The following is a 22560-nucleotide window of genomic DNA, read 5'->3' as shown; positions in this document are numbered from 1 at the left end:
CCCTTTGCAGAGTACGGAAACTCTTAATTATTGCGACTCTCTGTCATTCTTGCTATGCCAGGCATTTGAAGAATGGAGCCGCTGCTAGCCCAGCTGTGGCATGTTATCTTAGGACAGGGAAAACGATTTGGGGCTAGTGCAGAATTAAACATGTAGAGAAACTTTGAAAGATATCTGTAATGAAAAGGTTAAACTGTTACAGTCTAGACAGAACTCTTACAAGAATAAACATTTCTTTACACAGTCCTTTTCCTGGTCATTAGTTAAAACAATATATTCTCTTTCTACCTGACCTTAGGCTAACCTTCTAATTAAATAACATTTTTACAAATTGAATTCTCTAAACAGTGCATTTAAACAATCCTCCCTCATCACAAGCTACTCATTGTACCTTTTAAGTTATCCAATTCCAGCATTTGTGGGCTTGGACTTGTGCAACAAGTGTGATCCGATATGTCGACTCTGCTTCTTTTATAAAAATCAAAACCACTTCCTTTTCATTTTGAGAGACAGTTGACGTTCGTGTCTCTATTCTACCGCTATGCCTTTTTAAAAGGCCAGGATGTAAATTCAGGTTTTAATACAATTTACGCTCTCTCTTTTGTTTGTTAAAGCTGTCTCCTCCGTTTCCCAAACATACAAACAAAAATCTTTACATGGCAGCAAAGTGATACCGGTAACTTCCTCCATTACATTTAGTTCTTTTTGTATAACAGAGAACACAAGCAATAACTTCCTTGGAACGTTGTATAATCCTTAACTAGGATACTCTGTTATGTTTGTTTTCCAAAACTGTATCCTTGAAACTTTCTTCAAAGTTGAAGGTGTAACAGAAAACTTGTTCCACGTAACAAAAGTAACACTCTGTTGGCACTGCTTCTTTCTAATGAAACTGTCCAATAATATTTCCTGTCACAAGTCAGTGACCTTGTTCTCGACTGCTGCAGCGATTTGCTGAAGGCGATATCCAAGTTGCATCTTCTGAGCAGTTGGATCCTCCTCTAATGCTGTGATTATCTGAGAAAACAAAAGCTTCTGTATTAGCATTCGAAACTCATCTGGGAGGCCTTGGGAGACCTTTAGGTTTGATTGCTGTGGCCTCTGTCAGACTGAAACTCTTACATTTTAAAGTAATTGCAGTACACTTTAACATGCATAAACAAAATATTTCATGATCGAACATTCAAACCATACAGTACTTCGTGCTTGAACAGTATTTTTTATTCTGAAACTGTGATGTTTATTGAGTTTTCATGTTTGTGTAAGTAAATTTGGTTCTCATCCTTGCTACACTTGCAGTATTGCACCACATGGTTTGCTGAAACTGCGGTTAACTCTCTGCAGTCTCAGTGCTCAGCTTCTCACTAAGTAAGCCTACTAAGTAATGAGGCATACCAGACACTTTTCTGCTGAAGATATACGGGGATGGAAAAACACTGAACCATCAATTTAAATAAATTAAATCGAGCCAAAAAGATTAGCATTTTCTGTGCAAAATGAGTTTTGTAAATAACTAGCACTTTGACAGTACAGTGAACCCTCGTTTATTATGGTTAATCCATTCCAGACTCTACCGCGATAAATGAATTTTCGCGAAGTAGGATTCTTTATTTATAAATCGAATATTTTCGCAGTTAGAGTATAGAAAACCTGTTTACGACCTTCTAAATATGTTTTTTTAACATTATTAGAGCCCTCTAGACATGAAATAACACCCTTTAGTCACCATTACACTCGTATTACCCAATATATTAGACAAAATAAGAGAAAATAAGACATATTAGACGTTACAAATATCATATTATTATTATTGTACTGTAAATTTAATTACACACACACACACAGTTCTTACACACACCCACTAACCTATGCAGGCACGAGCTCAGTAGGAGAGTCTTCGGGTTGTAAGCTGGAGCGCTGATCGCACCCTCAGAGGACACAGATGTCCCTGGGAAAACCCCTGAAACAGCTGACAGTCTACCTTCACATTGCTCCTTACCCTTCTTACTTGCGCTATAACGCGCGCTAAACCTCTCACGCGGTACTCTGCTTACTTAAAAGTATTGTGCATTGCCTCTCAGCTTTGGAATTGGTTGTTTTGTTTTTCTCTCTCTCTCAGACATTCTCTGCCCCTGGCGGAACTGTCATCTCTGACTTGTCATGGAGCACATTTAAACTTTTGAAAAGAGACAAATGTTTGTTTGCACTGCTTTGAATAAAGTTTTTTTTTTTCTACAATCTCCTGTGTCTCTGTGCAAATCTGCGACCCAAGCGTGACAAGGTGGTGCGGTATCTTCAGCAGGTGCGTCGTTGTCTTCTTCCGTTGAAGGAGTACTAGAGGTAGGCAGTGGGTGTCTGGGTGCGCGGCTGAAGAACATCTTGATAGGCAGTTGCTGGCGTTGTCTTTTCATATGTGTGAGGAGCCTTTTGTAGGGTATTGCCATCTTTGATCATATCCAAGAGTTTCACCTTCTCCTGGACGGTAAGCATCTTCCTCCGGCGCTTAGTTTTATTGTCAGAAGGCTTAGAAAAAGCAGCACGTTTAGGAGCCATCGTGGGGCTTAGATAAAAGTTCTCAGAAAGCGCATGCGTAGTGACGTAAGCGTGTATGAGAAAAAAATCGCGATAGAGTGAAGCCCCGAAAGTCGAAGCGTGATATAGCGAGGGATCACTGTATTGGAATCGTTTTGCTTTAACTCTTTTATCTGAATTCCAGAACTGGATTAAGTTATTTATAGTAGGTGGTAAACAGATTATCAACAGTTCATGTGTCAAACAAACAACTGAAGTTTAAAAGAAACATACCTGGTCATAATACTTGTTAATGTACTTGTAAAGCTCATGAAGAGCAACCAAGTAATTCAGTTCACCAGAGTAGTTCTAGAAAAACAAAAACAAAAATAAAATGAAACAAAAAACCCCAAGTATTTTGCCTGGTTTACGATCACGTGGCAGTCCTGAATTAAAAGTTGCATTAATTCAATTATAATTTATTACCCTGGACAGTTCAGCTAGAGCAGAGTTCATCTCCTGGTCACTGGCAGAGATGGTTTGTCTTATATCAGCATAGTACCTGTTAAGGAAATAATCATGTTAGAAGAAACTTACATCTGTATGCACTTAAGATATGCAACACTTAAAACAAAAATGTCAAATGTTAGAAAGTAAAATGAGAAATAACACTCCACCATCTCTATATATAATCTTCATTTGGATCTTGATCTTTGTTTGTCCGCGAATGAATTAGAAGAAGAAGCACTAGATGGCAGTAGAGAGACAGCTAAAACATAGGCACTGCATTAAGAATCTCCTCCAGGCTTACACTACTGAAGACTGCAGTACTCCAGTCACACCTCAAAGCACAGACATTCAAACTAAACAAATTGTTGTGCTTTAAATTAACTAATCTTTATATATAATCTTCATTTGGATCTTGATCTTTGTTTGTCCGCGAATTCATGTTCCCATGACACTGCCTTGGTTGTTACTTTCGTTTACAAACACTGTTGATACCACTCTTTGTGTTTAGATCTGGCGTCGACACCTGCTTCATTGTCGAGACTGTGGTTTTTTGTGTTTCTACCGACCGTCGTTGGCAGCACTTCGTCCAAATTGAATGTTCACCCACTTCTTGGAGTCGGCAGTCAGAGTATATAAGTTGGACACACTTCTGTGATTTTCCATCAGTCAGCATTTGGAGTTCAAGAAAGAAGCATTGCTTCTTCCTTACTCTTTGGATTGCCACAAAACAACCTGCGAGATTGGAGAAAGGTTGAGAAGAGATCGTGAGAGGAAACGACAGCGTCGTGAAAACGAGACGGACTGTGAACGGAGAGAAGCAGAAATGCTCCTCCACCACCACATAATTACTATTCGGACAGTGATTCCGAGTAGGCCGTTCCTATCAAATCAATGTCCAAGGGTTTTGTTTTGTAATTTTGTTTCCCTTATAAAAAATCATAATGCTGTGCGACGAAGGGCCCAGTTCACGACTGGCAGCCGCGTTTTAACAGGGAGCCCTTCACAGACAACTTTAACACGCGCAACGTAGTTGGGCGCACATGGCTAGTTAAAAAGTACTTCTCTTAAGCTCAAGGACAAAAAAAATGAACAATGGAACAGATGAAATGGTTCTTTATTAAAATGTATCTTTTTGTTTATCAGGTAATAAATAATGCTGAGCTTTCTCAATGACCTAGTCTGAGTGATCTCAACAGAATATTTACCAGTACTCAACTGGAGAAGCAGCAGTTCTACATTAAAGATCTTTTAAGATTGTTGGGCTCTGCACCCAATCATGGAGAGTCAGCCCTGCCATTCTATTCAACAATCTTATTATTTCGCCTAGTGCCAGTCAATCTTTTTGGTTAAGTGGAAAGATCTGTCCAATGACCTACAGTTGTTCTCATTTCACCACCACAGTCCTGTACAATGTCTGTAAATCCAGCATATCAATGTGTTGTTCAGTTTAATGACTACTACACTCCTCATTTGTGAGCAAGATCCAGAAGTACATGACCTCCTCCCTGTCTGTCTTCAGGAAGCAAGCCTCTCTTTTTCCAGAAGAGGAGAATGACCTCAGATTTAGGGGTACCGCTTCTCATCCTAGCTCCATCACTCTCTACTGCATGATGCTTTTGTTAGTGCTGGAGATCTGTTTGATGATGCAAATTGGACATCTGCAAACAGCAGATACTCAACCTTCTGGCTTCCAAACTAGATATTCCCCATGCCTCTTATGTCACCTCAAATATCTGTGCAGGGAAAAAAAGTTGTCAGAGTTTTCCATTACTAGAAAAGAACCTGCACTGTCTATATAATGTCCCACAGCTGACAATGTGGATCAGAGCAAAACCAAAACCATGAGGTTGAAGGAACTGCATGCAAAGCTAACAGACAGGATTGTGTTGGGGCACAGAGTTGGGGAAGTCCACAAAAATGTATGCAGTACTGAAGGCTCTTAAGAGCCCAGTGACCTCCATCATTTTTTAACTATTCTGGAACAAGTTTAGAACAAGCACAACTCTTCCAAGTTCTGGCCAACCAGCTAAACTGAGCAATCATGGAAGAAGGGCCTTGGTTAGAGAGTTTGCCAAAAACCCAATGGTCATTCAGTCTGAGTTCCTGTGTGGATATGGAGGAAACATCTAGAAGATTAACCACCACTGCAATACTCCAAGTTATCTAAGGTTAATGGCAGAATGGCCAGACTACACATGAAAGCTTGCTTGGAGTTTGCAGAGAGGCACCTAAAGGACTTTCCATCTGTAAGAAACAAAATTTTCTGATCTTATGAAACTAAGATTGAACCGTCTGGCTTCAATTCTAAGCATCACATCTGACAAAAACCAGGCAGCACTCATCACCTGGGCAATACAACTTCAACTTCAAGATAAGCATGACGGTGGCTGTATCATGGTGTGGGGATGTTTTACAGCAGCAGGGACTGGGAAAATAGTCAGGGCTGAAGGAAAGCTGAATGGAGCAAAGTACTAAGGTATCCTTAATGAAAATCTGCTCTAAGGTGCTCTGGACTTCAGACTGGGCCAAACGTTTACTGTCCAACAGGAAAATGACCCTAAGCACAAAGACAAAAGTACAGGAGGGACTTAGGGACAGCTCTGGCAATGTTCTTGAGTGGCCATTGTCAGAGACCAGACCTGAGGCGTGTCAAACATCTCTTGAGAGACATGAAAATAAGCTGTCCACTGACTGTCTCGATCTACGCTGACCGAGCGTGAGAGACTCTCAGAGAAGAAAGGAGGAAGTCCACAAATTCAGGAGTGCTGTTGCATTATACCCAAGATGACTGTGGGCTGAAATCGTTGCCAAAGCTGCTTCAACAAAGTGTTTAGTAAAGGGTTGTGTCAGTGTGATAATTTCAGTTTTTTTCTTTTTAATAAATTTTCAGAATATTCTAACTGAATTTTTTGCCACTGAGTGTTACTTGATGATTGAAAAAAATGAATTGAAACAGATTTAACACAAGGCTACAACAAGGGGAAAAGTGAAAAAAGTGAATGGGGCTTAATATTTTTCTGAAGGTACTTGTATGTATAATTTGCAATTTAAAATATTTTCAGCTAAAAATTTAGGAAACATCCTGAATGCAAAAAAATTAAGTGGAAAAAAACAAAATGAAGCGCCCAGGATGAATTCAGTATTGCTTTTATATCTCAGAGTGCATGAAGTATCAGTTGTAATCAGTATCTTCTTTCACAGCAATTATTTGCTGTAATATTCCAAAAATTAACATATTATTAAGATCATATTCTGAGGCTATGCTGCTGAACACTTTCTCATCCTAAACATAAAACGTACTCTAGGCAAAGCACTGACTTGGCATGCCTCTTGACTGCATTCTAGCAGAACACGCTTTAAAAATACAGGTACCTATCACTGACGGGAGTTTTTAAAAGGTTCGTTTGCTTTTCAGCACTTAAGGTTTGCTTATACTTTACAAAATCTAAATAAAAACCTCCAAAAGTGTTGTAAATGTAAAACTGTATATATCTTAGTTTTATCAAATACAAAGCATGAAAATATTTGAACAGTTAAACAAAAACAGTAATTTAAAAACAAGTTTCCACATGTGCCAAAAATTCACTTTCTGTTTAGGCCTTGAGGCACTTTTCAAATTTTCAGAAACAGTCTGCTTTCTCCCTCCCATCAACAGAAATTAATCGGGCATAAATTTAAGTATTAACCCGAAAACCATACTGCTGCTCAATAAATTAAAGAAACATTTACCTTTCCACCATTTGCTTGTATCGAGGGATGTCTCTGGCATATAACAATTTATTAATTGGAGAGTCCTGCAAGAAATAAAAACTGATGATTGGTTTGGAAAGCATCTTAAGAAATAAAGCACTGGTCTCAAGTCAAGACAGGCCTCGTCTTTGATCATCCACGAAGAGCGGCACAATCTATATGTCTTGATTTCTGCATAAATCAAATATGTATATAGGCAAAAATGGATACCTGTATACAGTATCTCTCACGTCTTTACAAGACAACCCCAATATTCATCATTAAATAAATTGCAGGTGAATTTATTAAATAACATGTAGCCCAAAAAACATACCAATATACATACACTTGATAAAGAGAGCAGGTCCCACATGAGAAGTTGGGCATTAAAATAAAAGAAGTGGGAGCTCAGGGTGTAGTGTGTAGATGGGTACAGATTTGGCTAAAACCCAGGAAGCAGAGGGTTGTTCCTTGTGGACCCTCATCAGAATTGGGTGATATTAAGAGTGACTCAGAGGTCAGTGGTGGGGCCCCTGCTAGCTATATATATATATATATATATATATATATATATATATATATATATATATATATATATATATATATATATATATATAAATAAACAAATGATCTCAATAGCATACAGGCTTGGGCAGATTGGTGGCAGATAAAAGTAAAAATGTTAGATTTGTATACGTAATGGGAGATCTGAAATTTTTAAATTGAAGATAGGAATACTAATGGACTTCCCTCAATGCATGCTAAGAATAAAGCATTGGGTTCAATATTTCAAAATATTTTCTCAGTCATTTTTATTTTATATATTACATTGTAAGATCATTATCATTTCAAATTACTTCCCATTGTGTTTTCCTTTACAATTTTCAGATTTGTAAAGTCAAGTTGGCAGATGACTTAATTAACTTGCTCAAGGTTGCATGGTGGGCCAGTTAAGATATGATAACTTCTACTTAAAATTGTCACGGATCTGCTTTGAACACATTATTTAACAATTACATCTCTCCTGAACATTAAGCACAACCTATGATCAAAAGCAGTCAAATATCTTTGCACTAAATTAGTATCAAGGTTTTAATGAAAATGAACAAGAAATGAAAAAACAAACATCAAGAAAAACAAAGTGGAACCTCGGTTCACGAACGTCTCTGAACACGTACAAATCGGGTTACTACCAAAAAGTTCGCCAAACTTTTGCATCTGTTCATGACCACACACTCGGTACACGAACAAGCCAGTTTCCCTTTCGGTTTGTGCGCACCGATGATTTCCTCACGTGTTCAGTCTCTCCCTGTGCATTCGCTGTGAACTCTTTGTACTCTTTTTCGTTTCCCTTCCGGTTCGTACGCTCCGGTGATTTACGCACGTGTTCAGTCTCTCCCTGTACAGTACATTGTTCTCGGTCAGACGTGCATCACGAAGAGGGACTTTACCTCAAAACTGTAATCTCCTCTCCACCCAGTTCCTCCTCACTTCCTTCATGCCAGAACTCGACTCATGCAAGGTTAGTTTTTATATAAATTACGGATTTTTCAAATGTTCATTTTTTTTCTCTTTGCTTAAACTCATTAAAAAAAGTGTTTACAGTGATCGGTTCTTAAGGCTATTAGCGTGAACTCCTGCAGTGTTACTTTCTTGGTTGTTTACGGCTGGTTTTTAAATAAAGTTCGGATTTGTTCAAATGTTCCTTTTTTTTTCCCCTGTGCTTAAAAATCGTTAAAAAAAAAAAAGTTTACAGCGATCGGTTCGTAAGGCTATAGCGCAAACTCTTGCAATGTTAGTTTTCTCTGTTGTTCAAGGTTTTCTTAGTGTTATTCAATGTTTTTACATTTAGTTTACTATTACGCTGTGCATTCTATGGTATACTTAACTATATTTGTGCTTAAAAATCTTTTAAAAAAATATATTTACATACAGTTCGTACGGTCTGGAACAGATTAATTGTATTTACATACAATCCTATGGGGAAATTACTTCGGGTCATGACCAAATTGGTTTATGACCAGAGTTTTGGAACGAATTATGGTTATGACCCGAGGTTCCACTGTATATAGAAAATGAAAGAAATTTTAAAAGTATGTTGTTATCTTTTAGCACATACCCGTCCCAGTTTATGCTCTGCAATTGTACAGGAATCCATAAACGTCTGTGCAATGACTGACAACACAGCATCCACATTATCTGAAGCCTGGACATCAAAGATAAATTGTGGGTTTTTGATGATATTGATCCAGAAACGTAAGGGTAAACTGTAAAAGTAAAAATGTGGAATACAGAATTTGATTGTGCCCCATATACTGTATAAAGTCACATCTGAAAATATGGAACATCATAAAAAGTTGACTTCTTAATTATGAAGAACATATAATAAGTATACCTGTTTGTTTTCCAAATATGTATGGTTTCAGGGTCCGAAATGCCATGGTTCACAGCTTGATCATCAAGGAGGTCAAAGAAGTATTTCACTGCAAGAGGGACTGGACGACTTGTGCTCAGAATAACCTGAAAGAGGTCATCAACAAACTTCTGGAGAGTTCCCTGTGATCAGAAAGAAGATGATTTGGATATGACCCTTAAGAAACCTGACAATGAATCAAGGATGTTTTAACATGTTTCATAATGGCAAACATCCTCTTTGACACCGACAGTGAATGTTATTCCTGTACAGGTGGGTCAGAGGTCAGGGTAATTGCAAAATTGCAATTTTTTTCTTTTCAACTGAATTTTAAATTAATTTTCCATTAGCAACTTCTGTTTACTTATGAATGAAAGGAATTAGTTTTGATGTGGTTGAATATCTAGCAGCTTTTGTTAACGCTGATGTATAGTACAGTGTAGTACACAATATTTTTTGTCAACATTTTAAATCAATTAATTTTATTTATGTGTCTCACCAAATGAAAATGGTGTGTATGCATCTACACAAGAAACTATTTCAAAGGTAACCAGTTAGCTGACTGCTTGTTGGTGTGGTAGAATCCACCACTTCAAAGTCCAATTGTCCCAAGTACACTTCCCAGCCACGCAATCTCAGGAAGTGTAGACGATGAGAGGGGAACATCCTGAGCGATATTAAGCACAGTCAGTTGCTGGTAATTTAAAGCCATTATTACGCCTTTTTTCAACTCTGTGATGTACTGTGTCATTATGAAAACTATAGGATGTTTACGTGTAAGTTCAAAACATTGTATATACTGGAAGTTCAAACTCAAATTTCAGGTTATTTGTGTTTTATTATTTAAAGTTCAGTAACATTGCTTCACTGTCTTTTTTAATAACTTTGTAACTTTTTTCTGAAAAACAAGCAACAATGCATTATGCATTGTTTCAGATTTCCCATTAATGGACATTTTACAGTACCAGTTTAGATTTACATACAAAAATCAGGTTAAGAGCGTCCACAGAAATGAAACTCATTTGTAACTCAAGTCCCACCTGCAGTTGCAAAGATGAATAATAATACTATGAAAGCTGTCTGTACATTATGCTACAAGTGCATTTTAACTGAATGGCTTAAACACAGTTCTGCATTAATCTATCAACTTCATTCTCCAATATTGTGTAATAATCCTTTAAAGTGCAAAAATTAGCATACAAATTCCCCCAAGGGAAAAAAGGAGAGGTATGTAAATAAGAACCTTCATAGACAGAAGACGCGTCAAATAAATTTCAGGGATGGCTTTAGCTCGTTCTCTTTCCCGCAGACTTCCACGACGGTGTTTGGGCAGTTCTGGCTCCTCACTAGCCTTAACAAGGTGCCAAAGTTTAATGCCACCTTCGTCAGCGTCTTCTAACATGGGAGTTTCTGAAAGGAAGAACAATTTGAAACGTACAACTCCTATAAAACACCATTAGATTTTATGTGTTTTAATGCAGGGATTTTGTGAGAAAACCATTCCTGAATTAAACAGAAAAAAAACAAAGAAGAATTTACTCTAGAAGATGAAGAAATCATTCATGTTACCAGAGGGGGTATATGAAATGTCTTATTGGTGTCATGCTACCTGATCTATTATGGGCATTATAGAATACTCCATTCAATAAGTTAAAAAAAAAACAAAACCCACCAAACTTTGGATTGGTCAAATGCAGAGTCAAGGAAATGCAAAGCCTGAACACGTGTTTTGTTTGTGATTTGAAAAGCACAATAACAATGGCCGAGAACTATGCATTCACATTTTTAGAATCATATTTACTTTTAAACTGTAGCAAGATGAACAGCTCGGAAATACAAAGACCCTTGAGAAAATAACAGAATAATAATGTAATCTCAACAGGGCCATGTAGAAAATAACTGAACAACGTTATCTGCATATGAGCATCTAACGAAGTTCTCCTTTGAAGCTGCCACTGCTCCATCTATCCACCTATTAACTGAAAAATGTGTGGCCTGCAATAAATAATCTATCATGGACAGAAACTAAATGTAAAAAAAGAGAAATTGTTTTTTCCCTGTAATAATATATCATTGTCTACACTAAGATGTACAATATAGTGTATTACAAAAGCTGATATGCTCTTATCTTTAATTAGCCTTCATATATTGTGCATTTCTTTATGTTATCTGTGCAAGAAAACAAAGTCAGGTTTCTTACTTTCTCCAGCCATGTAATCATGGTTTTCATGATGTATATGCTTGCTGTTTCGTGGGACAAGAGCCACTGTGGCACCATCGGGTACCTAGGGATGAAATACAATAATCATGTTATGAGAAAAAATACTGGCTTTTACAGATACACAGAGATAAAAATCACCACAGTAAATAAAATACTGCCTCTTAGGTACACACAAAAAAATGAAACATACTGGATAAGAAAAAAAGGTTAAAGAATTAAAAAAAAAAATACTCTGAGGTTCTTTGTTACCTGCTGGGTACATATCAATATAAAGGATAAGAAGAAGAGGAACACGGCCAAAACTGTGTTCCCCAGAATAATCTTTTTTGACTCACCTTATAATGCTGCAGAGTATTTAGTCGCTTCCAGCTCCCCTGGACAACAGATGTTAAGTCTTCATCTGACAGGATAAGATGGCCTGCCACACCAGACCTCCATTCTGAAATAAAGATTGTCAAGAAAAATTCTTAATTACATTATTTCAGTAGGTATGCAGCTTTTTCACATTCCACTGAAAGAGCAAGTGGTATGAACAAGACCATCCTACACTACTGAAATTAAGTCTGTAGTGAAATGTATGGCTTTATGTAATAAAGTACTGAGTTGAAAAATGACTTTTATTCCTAACTTCTATATTATTGATAGACAGCAAATATAACTGTAAATGATCTTCAAAGGCTTTTTCCTACTGATTTTGTTTATTTTTCTTGGGTAACAATACTGTAGAAACAACTAGATAATGTAATTGTCTAGAAAGTACTAAATGATTTATCTGTACAACAAGCCATACATGATGGGATTTCTGAATGACAAGCGTCTGCTGAAGGTATTCCTCTGTGTTGATGACATGTTGCTTTGGGTATCTATGCAGACACATCACTTCATCATATACTGCATGTAATGGATTTGTTTTATATGAATTCTGGATGTAAGACCATCCTGGCCAAGAGTTAATTATTGCCCAGTAAAACTTCTGAATTAACATTTGTATCAGCTGATTCATTGTAGGAAGTAGGATGGATTTCCTATATTATTTATTTAGAATATTAAAGTGTCCTAACTGAAAAAAATGCCGCTTTAGGTAGGAGGAGGTCATGCTCTAATTTTTCATTTTGCTATACAACGTCAGATATTCAGATTTGGGAGTCTAGAATCAAATCATATATGCCACAATGGTTTGCCGTATCTTACACCTCTTTCTGTTTATATGCTACTGTCTGTTGCCTCTTTATCCATGAAATGATGGAAACACAGTAAGTCTTACAGTTCAGAGCTCATTAAGAGAAACATAGCAGTGTAGATGATATCTTGAGCAAAAAGTATTACAGCAAACTTGTTTCACCAAATTACTCGGTACTCAGTATTTAACATTTGCCTAATGTATCTAGATCTTTACAACAACTCTGTCCTAGGCATAATTCTTTGCAAAGAAACTTTACATAATAAACAAACCAGAAGCTTGGGTTGAAACAATATAACTCACTCCCTACCCCTTCTCTATTCTCCACTGCAGAGATGATATAGTAGAGCATCTTTACTAATAAAGAAATTCAATCTACTGTGTACTGGTGTGTTAAACAATAACAAGTCTTTAGACACCCTGAGTTAGTGTTGAGGAAAAGAGACATTATATTCTCTGCTACAATGAAAAGACACAAGCCTCTAATGTAAGACACTTTCTTTTTCTCACCCTATGTTACACCCTGTTTAACTCGGATCAAATGTGCATATCATACACTTCTCTCTTGACTTATATTGTCATAAAGTTAGCAGGATTAGACTTTGTGACTGCAACTTTTAAGTTTCTTCTTTATCTGGACACCTTTTCTGGGTACATCTGTACTGCCACACAGGCAAAAGTGTTAGGCCCAAACAGCAAACAATAAGGGAAGATTAGAGACAAACATACTAAAAGTAAGCATCAGCCAAAAACTAAAGACAGACAACCAAATGCAAACATTAGGCAAAAATCAAACATAATTCAGAGGGAAAAGGTCAGAAAGCAAGAATTCTATAAGAGCTTTTAAGAAGCCTGTAGGGTTTATTTAACAACCTAGGATAGTGCAGGTAATTAAACGCCGGTTTTCATATCTTCATGATAATGACGCACCCTCTGAAGCCACACACCTAGCAATGTGTTGTGATGATGGTATTGTAAAATGGCAGCACCCATGAAAAACAAGATTATGTACATTTGACACTATTTTTATTTTTATTGAACATGATTCAAAGTGGTATTTTAATACTGGCATTAAATTGTAGATGGCAAAAACCTTCAGAACAAATTCCACAAATCAGCACAAAAATATATTTAAGGAGAAATGCATTTTCAAAGTATGTTGAATCATAACAGTAACCATATATAGCTGAATGGGTTATTTATAACACACTTCTGGGCATACCATAGACCCTAAACTTTTAATAGCGCTTTTCAGAATATTACCTGCCAGAATATGTTTGCTCAATGACAAATCAAGTATGACAATCACACCTTGGGTGTAAGCCATAACTGGCATGGGCATTGAATTTAACTTAGTCTTTTCACTACCATAAAAGAGATATAGTGTCCCTTTTGCAAAATGCATTATCTGGTTAGAAGGAGAAGTTGTTTGTTACATGCAGGGTGGGCACCGTATAGAGGATTCCAGTTAAGCCTTCATACAATGGACTGCCAAATTAACCCCTCATGTTTGTTTTCTTCACATGATTACATGGCTTATGAAGTGCATAAGTTTGTCATTCTGATAAACCAGCTATACAGGGAAACCATACATTTGCTGATACAGCTTGAACTTCCAAGGTCATGGAAAATCCTTTAACCTCCATTTAATCAGCTTGTTTATTATCCTTCCTACAAACCAGATTGCATTTTCATATCCTCTACCTTCTCTCTGCCCTAATTCCATGTGGGTGCAGATAAATGTGAACTTGGAAGAATTCATCAGCAGAGGAGCTTTGCTACAGAAGCAAAACTAGATTACCAATTTTTTAATGAGCAAGATGGTACAAAGTCTTCTCCTTTTGTGAAGTTTTGACATTCTCATTCACCAGTTGATACATACCAAGATCCAAGGAATCTGTGTGAGGTCGGTGGGAGTAAGACGTCCCTTTGTAAACTTGGTCCAGGACCTTCTCCTTAACCTGTGTGATTGTGTCACAGTCCAGTGCTTTTGTTTGCATGGGTTGACTGTCATTCCCTGCTCCTTGCATGAGAACATTAAGAGTCTGTAAAAGACAGATGGCACTTTAGAACACACTAGAGTTGTTAAAATTATCCCAATGTTGAATGTAACATTTTAGAAATTGTTTCAATATTCATTTCTCATTATATTGATTCTACATTACGAAAGCTCTTCTGGTTTGCTCTGGCTTTTGACAGTTGAGCCTAGTAGGCTACCAATGGGCAAGGCTAGATTTGTAGCCATGTTTTCCCCGACTCACAGGTATTAAAAAGTTGGCACATTCAGCACCATTGGAGCCTTCATCAGCATGCTTTATTGACAAACAGGGCAAACCACAAATTTAGCCAAACAGTTGAAAGACTGACACGAGTCAATACTAATAAGAAAAAGGAGATAACTTAAATTATAGAAATCAGTATAAGTCTGTAACGTCTCTGTGTACGCCTCCTGCAACTGTCTTTGTTTATCTGTCTTACTGGTGTTCTTAAGATTTTAGAGATGCAGGATTTTGCATGTCTTTTTCATTCGAGTGTTTTAGTTTATTGTGTATTTTTGTCTGTTGTGTATTCTTCTCTGTATCTGGAGGACTCGCAGAATAAGATTTTCATTGTACCCAGTACATATGACAATAGAAGGTGAACTGTTGCGTTTGAAGTAGGAATGGGAAGTTTGTTTATTTGCATAGGTTAAAGTGTCTTTTGTACTCAAACATTTAACGTGTGAAGACAGGGGTCTTCAATTATTTTTACTTAGGAGCCAGTTTTAGTCTTGTGCTGTGCATTCTGGGGCGAGACTATTTAGCACTGGGTCTCCGATGATTTTTAAATTCTTGGCACTAAGTGTGCTACTGTAGAGCATTACTTTCTTTTACTTATGCATAGCCTTTAAGTGAGTTAGTGGTCTGTTTATGTGTTACTTTTCTGAACAATTTCATTACCTTTGTTTCATTAATTTAAGGTTTATTTACTGTTTTACAAAAGACAACATAAATTTTCCTTTTTACTTGAGTGTTTATTTAATATTTGTTGTAATATTTTTATGTATACTGTTTGCAAAAGACTGCACTGCTTATTCAAGTAACATAATATAACACATACATACCGTATATACTCGAGTATAAGCTGACCCGAATATAAGCCGAGGTACCTAATTTTACCTACAAAAACTGGAAAAACTTATTGACTCGAGTATAAGCCTAGGGTGGGAAATGCAGCAGCTACTGGTAAGTTTCAATAATCAAAATAAATACCAATAAAATTACCGTACATTAATTGAGGCATCAGTAGGTTAAATGTTTTTGAGTATTTATTTCAAAGAAAAACAGTAAACTAGCTCTGTAAGTGGAGAAGAGGGTCAACAAAAACAATAAGATATCTCTCCTGCGCGCACATGTGTGTGTCTCATGAGTGTGTGGCGCGCGCGTCTCTCTCTGGCTCGCTGCACAGAGAGAGACTGAACACGTGCAGAAATCATCGGCGCGCACAAACCGAAAGGGAAACTGGCTTGTTCGTATACCGGGCTTATATTCGAATATATATGGTATATATATATTTCACTGTACCACCTAAACAACAATATTTGTTTTCATCAATGTGACCAGGTTTAAACTTGTTCACTTTTTTATTGTTTACAGAACTGTTACCTTTCACAAAAGAGTGCATGACTTATGAAGTATTTGCATTTGATAACTAAAATTTCTATTATTTGTTTTCACCAATGTAAAGATTTGAATGAATACAGATTCATATTCAGATTTTATATACATATTTATATAATAATTGTTTAACCGAGTTACATTACAATACTGTATTGGGCATCAAACACGGTAATGAATTTCAATACTTTTCTTAGTATTGTATTAAAGTTTGAAATTTTGCCACTGTGACAATCCTAGAACACACCAGGGTCAAATTAATGCAATTACAGATTTTAATCTTATACTGTTTCTTCTTAGTATTTTAAGAACATTAAATTCTAGTGACGTAAAACAATGCATATCATGTAATATCTAGTATAAAGGTGTTAAACATGAACAGTCTTCAAGAATAAAACCAAAACTCAAAATAACTGTAAACATGAATGAAAACTTTATTTCGCAGAGTAGCACACAGCAATTTGCACTAACCACCCTAAGATATTAATACTGGAGATAGTCATATACGAATGTGAAGAATATTACATCAAAAGTCAAACAATTTTAACTCTATGAAATGATCAAATAGCAATTTTAACCCCCCTGCATTTAATAGTTTCATATAACCGTTAATGATTGCCCACTGAAAGTAAAAACAATATTTAATTTGCAAATATATTTTCAAAGCAGAAAAAATGAGTGCAGGACTACCCTTAAAATTGTAATTATAGCCTTTTTCAGACAATTTCTTAAGATCTTCTATAATTCACTTACCAGTGTGCGGTATTCCACATCCTCCCGGAGTAGACGATTATCATTTAAGGTGTACTTGGCTTTACCAGTGACGGCATCAACAGGTCCTTTGTCAACTTGGTGCTTTATTGCTCGGAAAAGCATGTAGAGAGACTCTCCGGCAAAATCCTGAAACAGAAAAAAAAAAAAAAAAAATGTGATGATGAAGCTGTCAAAGTGTTTGCAAACGAAATTCTCCATGAACATAAACAGAATGCTTTCTCCCAATAAACACTGGCCCAGAAATGGCTGCCATCAGAAGATAATACAGTAATGTCAACATGAACTAGATGTACCCAGGATAGTTTGTCTAGTTTTTACTTCATCTGTTAAAATACTGGCCTTTACTCTAGTGTTTGTGGACATTACAAGCTTAAATTACTTGGACCCAGAATCGTAATCAATGGCAGTTACATGGGTTATCACATTTGTAGTTTAGGGAAGCTCACTAATAGTATCTGGAAATGGGGTAGCTGTGTAACAGCAAGTTTCAGGGCACTGGAGGAGTCTCACAAATTCCAAAAGGAAATTATACACAGGCCTGGCCAAAAAAAAAAGTCGCCACCAAAAAATAAGGTCACACACTCTAATATTTCGTTGGACCGCCTTTAGCTTTGATTACGGCATGCATTCGCGGTGGCATTGCTTTGATAAGCTTCTGCAATGTCACAAGATTTAGTTCCATCCAGTGTTGCATTCATTTTTCACCAAGATCTTGCATGATGGGTGCATCACTTCATCTGCCTCTCTTTTTACCCTGATGCGCCCATCACTCTGGAACAGGGTAAATCTGGACTCATCAGACCACATGACATTCTTCCATTGCTCCAGAGTCCAATCTTTATGCTCCCTAGCAAACTGAAGCCTTTTTTTCCGGTTTGCCTCACTGATTAGTGGTTTTCTTACGGCTACACAGCTGTTCAGTCCCAATCCCTTGAGTTCCCTTCTCATTGTGCGTGTGGAAATGCTCTTACTTTCACTATTAAACATAGACCTGAGTTCTACTGTTATTTTTCTTCGATTTGATTTCACCAAACGTTTAAGTGATCGCCGATCACGATCATTCAGGATTTTTTTCCGGCCTCATTTCTTCCTCGAAGACGATGGGTCCCAACTATCCTTCCAGTTTTTAATAATGTGTTTTACAGTTCTTAACCCAATTTTAGTAGTTTCTGCAATCTCCTTAGATGTTTTCTCTGCTTGATGCATGCCAATGATTTGACCCTTCTCAAACAGACTAACATCTTTTCCATGACCACGAGATGTGCCTTTCGACATGGTTGTTTAAGAAATGAGAAGCAACTCATTGCACCAGTTGGGGTTAAATAACTTGTTGCCAGCTGAAAGATAATCGCCCATGCAGTAATTATCCAATAGGAAGCTCGTACCTGTTTGCTTAGTTAAATCCAGGTGGAGACTTTTTTTTGGCCAGGCAGTGTAGTTAAGACAGTTAACACATGAATGACAAACAGTGGATAAAAAGTAATTGTACAGAAGAGAAGGAAAAACACACAACTAAAAATCATAAATACACTGTTTTGATTAGTAGAGTGTGTGTGTGTATTTTAAACAAAATCAACTTAAAATTTTCTTCTGACAACCGTTTGCAATTCTTAGAAAAGTTTTCAGCCAGTGGTATTAAACAAGAAAGATACTACTTAATATATATATATATATATATATATATATATATATATATATATATATAATGCAGGTTTACTCACCCGGAGGAAGGCATAAAGACAAATTGACATCCAGTTGGTTAACAGTTTTTCTACCACAGTTTCAGTCCTGTAAACCAGTTTGAAAAAAAGAAAAAAAAAAAAAAAAGTTTACTCTCCCATTCTGTTGCTGTACACTCAAATGATCATATTTAGCAAAAGAACTGTATATGGTTAGTGTGATGTGACACTCTGAATGATAAGTGAACAAATCCTATAAATATGGCACAGCTTAATGATGCAAAAACATTCTCAGAGGCACGCCAACACGAGGTGAGAGGTAGAGTGACTCGAACGGAGGCTGCCATGTGAGTGAGATGGGCCCCTCCCCCCTCGGACTCGTAATTAAATCAGTACCGCAATCAAACTCTGATACTTAGCGCGATGAGAGAAGTCGCAAAATCAACTGGAATGTTCAAGCAAATTAAAGAAAAAAACCCGATCTAAATCTGTTAAGTAGTTCTCTTGTGAAAAGCACACAGACATACATATAGTGCATCCGGAAAGTATTCACGGCGCATCACTTTTTCCACCTTTTGTTATGTTACAGCCTTATTCCAAAATGGATTAAATTCATTTTTTTCCTCAGAATTCTACACACAACACCCCAATAATGACAACGTGAAAAAAGTTTACTTGAGGTTTTTGCAAATTTATTAAAAATAAACAAACTGAGAAATCCCATGTCCATAAGCATTCACAGCCTTTGCTCAATACTTTGTCGATGCACCTTTGGCAGCAATTACAGCCTCAAGTCTTGTTGAATATGATGCCACAAGCTTGGCACACCTATCCTTGGCCAGTTTCGCCCATTGCTCTTTGCAGCACCTCTCAAGCTCCATCACGTTGGATGGGAAGCGTCGGTGCACAGCCATTTTAAGATCTCTCCAGAGATGTTCAATCGGATTCAAGTCTGGGCTCTGGTTGGGCCACTCAAGGACATTCACAGAGTCGTCCTGAAGCCACTCCTTTGATATCTTGGCTGTGTGCTTAGGGTCGTTGTCCTCCTGAAAGATGAACCGTCGCCCCAGTCTGAGGTTAAGAGTGCTCTGGAGCAGGTTTTCATCCAGGATGTCTCTGTACATTGCTGCAGTCATCTTTCCCTTTATCCTGACTAGTCTCCCAGTCCCTGCCACTGAAAAACATCCCCACAGCATGATGCTGCCACCACCATGCTTCACTGTAGGGATGGTATTGGCCTGGTGATGAGCGGTGCCTGGTTTCCTCCAAACTGGCATTCACACCAAAGAGTTCAATCTTTGTCTCATCAAACCACAGAATTTTCTTTCTCATGGTCTGAGAGTCCTTCAGGTGCATTTTGGCAAACTCCAGGCGGGCTGCCATGTGCCTTTTACTAAGGAGTGGCTCCTGTCTGGCCACTCTACCATACAGGCCTGATTGGTGGATTGCTGCAGAGATGGTTGTCCTTCTGGAAGGTTCTCCTCTCTCCACAGAGGACCTCTGGAGCTCTGACAGAGTGACCATCGGGTTCTTGGTCACCTCCCTGACTAAGGCCCTTCTCCCCTGATCGCTCAGTTTAAATGGCCGGCCAGCTCTAGGAAGAGTCCTGGTGGTTTCGAACTTCTTCCACTTACGGATGATGGAGGCCACTGTTGTCATTGGGACCTTCAAAGCAGCAGAAATGTTTCTGTAACTTTCCCAAGATTTGTGCCTCGAGACAATCCTGTCTCGGAGGTCTACAGACAATTCCTTTGACTTCATGCTTGGTTTGTGCTCTGACATGAACTGTCAACTGTGGGACCTTATATAGACAGGTGTGTGCCTTTCCAAATCATGTCCAGTCAACTGAATTTACCACAGGTGGACTCCAATTAAGCTGCAGAAACATCTCAAGGATGATCAGGGGAAGCAGGATGCACCTGAGCTCAATTTTGAGCTTCATGGCAAAGGCTGTGAATACTTATGTACATGTGCTTTCTCAATTTTTTTATTTTTAATAAATTTGCAAAAACTTCAAATAAACTTTTTTCACGTTGTCATTATGGGGTGTTGTGTGTAGAATTCTGAGGAAAAAAATGAATTTAATCCATTTTGGAATAAGGCTGTAACATAACAAAATGTGGAAAAAGTGATGTGCTGTGAATACTTTCTGGATGCACTGTACATACAGATGTTGGATTTTTAATAGATAAATAGACAGACAGACAGCTCAGTTTTTCTTCCGAGTCTGTCTGAGTATATTCTGCTTTTATTGGGGCAAAGCATACCAAGTTGTTCAACATGACAGATTATTATAGGAGCCAGACATGAGCAGTGATAGTGACAGACAAGGAGAAACTAACATTAAAAAAAATGAAAGTTCAACACTATTTCCTGTTGCACAGAATTTCACTTTTAACATAGGCTGTATGTCTCTATAGAAAACATGACAGCTTTCTATTTTGGCATTATTAAGACGTTTCTTCACACCCTCACTTTGAATTTAGAACTTACTCAGATTTCTCTCTAAGATGCATTTCTGCCCAGAACTCATTTTTGGCAAATAGAAACAAAATCATTCCAGACGAATAAAACTGTTTTAATTTCTAAACTAATAAATAAGTTAATTTATATTATATAGTGCCTATAAAAGCGATCTTCTAAGAACAGTGTATAGAGGATAAACAAATAGAAGTTAAAATAAAAAGAAGAAAAGGAAGTTGGTACGGCATGGGATAAAATGGCTTTGCTGTCCTGAGATAAGCAAGAGGCTGCAAAATAAAGGCTGAGTGTGGAGCAACACAAAGATAAGTTAAAAATAGGACAATTTTGCCCCTAAAACTGATTAACATGATTAAACTCAGAATTTTTAAATTAATGTCAAATTAGACAAGAAGTGAATGCAGAAATGTAATTCCGAGACATTAACCAGGTTGAAATCAGCTTCTCAAAGTTTTAAACACATTGTGAGATGCAAATTAGTATACTTGCTACAACAGCAAGTACTGCAATTACCAAAGTCAAGATGATATACAGTAATCCCTCGCTATATCGCGCTTCGACTTTCGCGGCTTCACTCTATCGCGGATTTTACATGTAAGCATATTTAAATATATATCGCAGATTTTTTGCTGGTTCGCGGATTTCTGCGGACAATGGGTCTTTTAATTTCTGGTACATGCTTCCTCAATTGGTTTGCCCAGTTGATTTCATACAAGGGACGCTACTGGCAGATGGCTGAGAAGCTACCCAACCAGAGCGCGTATTACGTATTAAATAAAACTCCTCAAATACTTAAAAGATCAAACAGCACGTATTGATTTTTGATTGTTTGCTTTTCTCTCTCTCTCTCTTGCTCTGACATTCTCTGCTCCTGACGGAGGGGGTGTGAGCAGGGGGGCTGTTCGCACCCCTAGACAATACGGACGTCTAAAAATGCTGAAAGATTATCTTTGCTCCCTTCAGTGCAGCTGCTTTGTCAAGCGACATGCTTCCTGCACGGTGCTTCGCATACTTAAAAGCTTGAAGGGCACTTATTGATTTTTGATTGTTTGTTTTTCTCTGTCTCTCTCTCTCTCTGACATTCTCTGCTCCTGACGGAGGGGATGTGAGCAGAGGGGCTGTTCGCACACTGGCCTAGAGGATACTGACGCTCCTCTAAAAAATGCTGAAAGACTACCTTCACATTGCTCCCTTCCTTGCAGCTGCTTTGTCCGGCGGTGCTTCGCATACTTAAAAGCCAAACAGCCCTTTGATTGTTTGCTTTTCTCTCTCTCTCTCTCTCTCTCTATCTCTCTGACAGTCACTGCTCCTGACGCGCACTCCTTTGAAGAGGAAGATATGTTTGCATTCTTTTAATTGTGAGACGGAACTGTCATCTCTGTCTTGTCATGGAGCACAGTTTAAAC

The 22560-nt window shown here is 37.6% G+C and overlaps 1 protein-coding gene across 5 annotated transcripts in view; it reads right to left on the bottom strand.

Annotated features, from left to right (window-relative positions):
• Positions 1-476: 476 nt before the first annotated feature.
• The window catches only part of plxnb1b (plexin b1b), a 388691-nt gene continuing 366607 nt past the window's right edge, over positions 477-22560 (bottom strand). For all 5 annotated transcript variants that reach the window (XM_028825049.2, XM_028825053.2, XM_028825050.2 and 2 more), the window contains 12 exons: positions 18716-18782; positions 16974-17120; positions 14447-14609; positions 11720-11823; positions 11364-11448; positions 10407-10573; positions 9146-9306; positions 8870-9017; positions 6751-6815; positions 2998-3073; positions 2806-2880; positions 477-1017 (listed from right to left, as the gene is read on the bottom strand). In XM_028825049.2, the coding sequence (XP_028680882.1) occupies positions 913-1017; positions 2806-2880; positions 2998-3073; positions 6751-6815; positions 8870-9017; positions 9146-9306; positions 10407-10573; positions 11364-11448; positions 11720-11823; positions 14447-14609; positions 16974-17120; positions 18716-18782 (1363 nt within the window). In that variant the 3' untranslated portion in view covers positions 477-912. The remainder of the gene's footprint in view (positions 1018-2805; positions 2881-2997; positions 3074-6750; positions 6816-8869; positions 9018-9145; positions 9307-10406; positions 10574-11363; positions 11449-11719; positions 11824-14446; positions 14610-16973; positions 17121-18715; positions 18783-22560) is intronic.

Source organism: Erpetoichthys calabaricus, chromosome 18 (genome assembly GCF_900747795.2).
Source record: "Erpetoichthys calabaricus chromosome 18, fErpCal1.3, whole genome shotgun sequence".
NCBI lineage: Eukaryota > Metazoa > Chordata > Cladistia > Polypteriformes > Polypteridae > Erpetoichthys > Erpetoichthys calabaricus.
The sequence above is the reverse complement of the archived record's forward strand: the minus strand, read 5'-3'. Positions and strand labels throughout refer to the sequence as shown.